Source organism: Manis pentadactyla, chromosome 3 (genome assembly GCF_030020395.1).
Source record: "Manis pentadactyla isolate mManPen7 chromosome 3, mManPen7.hap1, whole genome shotgun sequence".
Classification (NCBI taxonomy): domain Eukaryota; kingdom Metazoa; phylum Chordata; class Mammalia; order Pholidota; family Manidae; genus Manis; species Manis pentadactyla.
In genome coordinates, this window is record NC_080021.1 from 4,619,383 (window position 1) to 4,623,377 (window position 3,995).

Below are 3,995 nucleotides of genomic sequence, written 5' to 3' on the forward strand. Positions count from 1 at the left end.
AAGTAGTGCCCCCAAGGAGAGATCAGGGGCTGCCAAGTCAGCTCTGAGCAGCTAGGCCTCTCAGGATGCACTCCTGGCCAGAGGTCAGGTGGGCCTAGGAAGGTGGGTGGGCCTCGGAGGGCAGGTGGGTCTAGGAAGGCAGGCCCCGGCGGCTCTGAGGCTCCCCCACCTACTTGCCTCTGTGCCCTCACCCAGCAGGTGGTGATGCTGGGCCCTGCCCTGGACAGCCTCTGCCCAGAGAGAGGTACCCCCAAGGTCAGGGATGGACAGGCCATGGGATGGCCAGCAGCAGGCAGGCCTGTCTGAGGAGGTGACACCTGAGCGGGCAAGGGGAGAGGCCAAGCAGACATCAGCAGGAAGAGCACTCAGAGGGGGCAGTGAGCACAAAGGCCTGAGCGTGAGGGCAGCTGCAGCCAGTGAGCAAGTGCACGGGCGGAGGGCAGGGTCATGGCGGGAGGGCAGGGTCATGGCGGGAGGACATTTATCCTGTTCCTCTTAGGTGTGGAGTGCGGGTGAGCTGACTCGGGGTCGAAGATGCAGCTGGAGTGCCCAGGGCGCTGATCTCCTCGGGCCGTGCAGCCTGCACCCGGGTCCCAAGGGGTCTGGGCGCAGGACAGGAAGCTTCCAGGAGCTGCTGCAGCCCAGGGCCAGGCTTGCAGGCCTGCAGTGCAGGGCCAAGGCCCCAAGGCTCCAAGGTGGACCAGCTGGGCCAGGGCGGAGCAGCGCAGGTGGCCAGGATGCCCCAAGGCCGGCCACAGTGATTCCCCCTTCCCAGGGCCCTGAAGATGTCAGGGGAAACGGCTGTCCCTGGCCTGGCGCCTGGCGCGGGGGCCAGTGTAAAGCCCATTGTTCAAGGCTGGAGCTAGGGGGGGCCAGGGGCTTCCAGGAAGTCCTTGGAAACGCCCTCTGTCCCACTTCACATAGGTCCAGAGGGGAGTGAGGCCTGGCCAGCAGAGCGGGCAGCCCCCCAGGATGAAGGCACTGCGGACTATGCTGCTGGCCCTCTTGCTGTGCGGGCAGCCAGGTACTGGGGGGAGGGCGGGAGAGAAGGGGCCGCAGAGCTGGAGTGCGAGGCCAGAGGGAGGTGCAGGGGCTGCCCTGGGCTCCCAAGGTTCCCAACATCACAGTCCAGCTCCAATCTGACTCTCCAAAATGCAGGCTTCGGGGGTCCCTGTCCTCTCCCAGCCTGTTTCCTCTTCTGTAAAGTGGACAGGCCATCCTGAGGGGTTATGAGGACAGCTGTTGGAAGGGGCTGGCCCACAACAGTGGTGTTTGTCTGTAAGGAAGTGCCAGGTGCACAAGGGCTGGGTTGGGGTGCAGCCCTGGGCCCCGAGCGTGTGTCCTCTGTGCCCGGGTAGCGGAGGTTTACAGGTGTCCCTGCGCGGCCAGGGAGGGGGCAGACACAGGACGAAGAGGAGGAGGACAACGTGGACTCTGGGCTGGATGACTATGATGATGAGGACGAGGATGACGAGGAGGCAGAGGAAGACAGCAGGGGCAGAGGTGCCCATCCCCCAGCCCCGGGGTGCGGGAACCTGTCCCTCTTTCAGCACCTCCGTGGGCCCTGCTGAGCAGCAGACTTGGTGCTGGGCTGGCAGAATGCAGAGGGGACAGGCCACAGCCCCTGCAGGGGAGGGGTCCTGACACCCAGCACACCCCTCACCTCCCACCCTGACCATGACCCCCGGCTGCCCCCCAGAGCAGGGAGCCTAAGGAAGGAGCAGTGGCGAGAGGGGCCGCAGGGCCGGGAGGCTGAACTTCCTCCGGGCAGACAGGAGAGCAGCAGGCCCGGTGGGGTAGGGCAGGGCGAGGGGAGAGGGGGGCAGGCCCCAAGGCGGTCTGGCCAGGCCCGCGGTGGGGGCACAGCAGAGAGCAGGAGCTGGGCCCTGGGATGAGCTGGCGGCGCCCGGCCTGAGCACACCCTGCCTCCCAGCGCTGCTGCGCTGCTACTCCTGCCGGTCCCTGCGCCGTGGGGAGAACTGCGACCAGACACGGAGCTGCAGCCCCAGCCAGGCCTTCTGCAAAGCCCTCGTCTCCCATGGGCAGACCGGTGAGCGGACACGGGGTGGCTGGCGGGGAGCCCCCACACCCAGCAGAGAGGCGCACAGCCCTGTGAGCGCCCCATTCAGTGAGACACCCCCCCCCGCCTCCACTGCCCCTCCCACCCAGAGTCAGGCCCCCTGACCACCTACTCAGCATGGTGTGCAGACACATGTCAACCCATCACCAAGATGGCAGAGGAGACCCTGATGACCATGACCTGCTGCCAGTCCACCCTATGCAACATCCCACCCTGGCAGGACTCGCAGGGCAGCGGGGCAGGCAGCCCTCAGGGCAGCCCCACAACTGGGCCCACCATCCTCCTGCTCAGCCTCCTCGCCAGCCTTCAGGTGATGGGGTCCTGAGTGGGGTGCCCCCACCCTCACTGGGTGCCACCCTGTCCAGTCTGCGGTCTGCCCAGCGGCCCCACTCCTGCCCCCTGCCCTGCCCACATCCCTGGCCTCCCGGCTTTGGAGAATAAACTTGGCATGTCTTTAACAATACGGCCAGCATTGGCCATTCCAGCCCTGTCTGCATTTCCTCAGTTTCCCTCTTTGGCATCCTTGGCCTCCTCCCGCCACTGCCTATGAAGGCAGGATGGCCAGCACGTGGGCCTCGGGTCCCAGCCTGGGCTGCTCACAGGGTGGGCCCACAAAGCCTGGGCAGAGAAAATGTGCACCGTGAGCCAGGGGGAGCTGGCCCCATTCTCTCCCCAGCTTCCCTCCAGTGAGGCACCTCCATCCGCAACCTGCTGCTTGGGCCAGGCTTGCCTATTCCTGAAATGGGGGCTGGCTGCCTCCTGGCCGTCTGGGGCAAGAAGCTTTGGTAGAGAGGCTTCCTGGCCCATGGGAGGAAGCGGCTGGGGGGCCCAGAACAAGCCTGGGGGCTCCTGAGGAGAAGAGGAGTAGACCACGGGCAGGGCGGGCAGGAGAACCTGCAGGGCCTCCCGAGACACCGCCCTTCCCGGCCACCCCACCAGGCTCACTGCCCTGGCACCCAACAGCATGCCTGACCGGGGAGACACTGTGGCCCAGGCTCAAGGTCACACAGCTGGATAGTGGCAGGTCCAGGACCCTGTCCGGGGGCTTCCGGCCTGCAGCAGCCGCCTCCCCAGGGGGCACGAGCTGGGTGAGCGATGGTGCCAGAAGGCCTGAGCCAGAGATCAAGGGGCTGGATGACGGCCGTGGGCCCCTGGAGCCTCAGCTTAGTCCAGCCAGGGCGCCAGTGGAGAGACACAGCCAGGGCACCCTAGGCCTTGACACAGAGCCCAGCGCAGGAGGCCAGTCCCAAGAAGGAGCTGCTAGAAGCCTGACAAGGCTGTGCTACAGGCCATTCCTCATCCAGCCCAGGCAGCGCCACTGTCCCGGGAGGCTGGCTGAGGGGCGTGTCCACCGGTTCCCAGAGTGCCGTAAGGACGGCCACACACTGAGTGACTTAAACAGCACAAATGGATGACGGTGGGGCTCTGGGGCCAGAGGTCAACATGAAGGTGTTGGCAGGGCGGTGCTCCTCGTGGAGGCCGTGATGGCCGGTTCTGTGTGTCAGCCCCACTGGGCTGAGGGACACCCACATGGCTGCTACAACGCTGATTCCGGGTGTGTCTGTGAAGGTGTTTCCAGAAGAGAGCCACGTTTGACATGGACCAAGCCAGGGTTATCCTCGCCAACGTGGGTGGGTCCTGTCCGACCCAGAGGGCCTGCAGGGACAGACAGGAAGGGCAGTTTCCCTCTCTCCTGAGCCGGGATGATCCCACTCTGGCCCTGGGATGCTGCAGCTCCTGGTGCTCAGGCCCTCTGGCGCACAGTGAGCGCCACCGCCGGCTTTCCAGTTCTCCGGCCTGCACACAGCAGGCGATGGGGACTCAGCCCCCAGACCGCCAGTTCCTGTGTCTGGTGTCCTCCTGCCGCATCTCTGCAAACTCTGTCGGCTCTGTTTCTCTGCAGAGCCCTGACCCA

The 3,995-nt window shown here is 65.8% G+C and overlaps 1 protein-coding gene across 1 annotated transcript; it reads left to right on the top strand.

Moving 5' to 3' along the window:
* The first annotated feature begins 206 nt into the window (after positions 1-206).
* On the top strand, positions 207-2,541 carry GPIHBP1 (glycosylphosphatidylinositol anchored high density lipoprotein binding protein 1). The gene is made up of 5 exons (XM_036922376.2): positions 207-325; positions 925-1,024; positions 1,390-1,503; positions 1,934-2,050; positions 2,170-2,541. Exons 1-5 carry the CDS (start codon positions 263-265, stop codon positions 2,403-2,405), a joined length of 630 nt encoding a protein of 209 aa, XP_036778271.2. The 5' UTR covers positions 207-262; the 3' UTR covers positions 2,406-2,541.
* The last annotated feature ends 1,454 nt before the right edge of the window (positions 2,542-3,995 follow it).

Bases quoted from the DNA above. Each gene is read 5' to 3' on its own strand.
- GPIHBP1 (XM_036922376.2), top strand. From the start codon at position 263: ATGGACAGGCCATGGGATGGCCAGCAGCAGGCAGGCCTGTCTGAGGAG. The intron at 326-924 runs GCAAGGGGAGAG...CACTTCACATAG, and splicing joins AGGAGGTGACACCTGAGCGG to GTCCAGAGGGGAGTGAGGCC. The intron at 1,504-1,933 runs GTGCCCATCCCC...CCTGCCTCCCAG, and splicing joins GGAAGACAGCAGGGGCAGAG to CGCTGCTGCGCTGCTACTCC.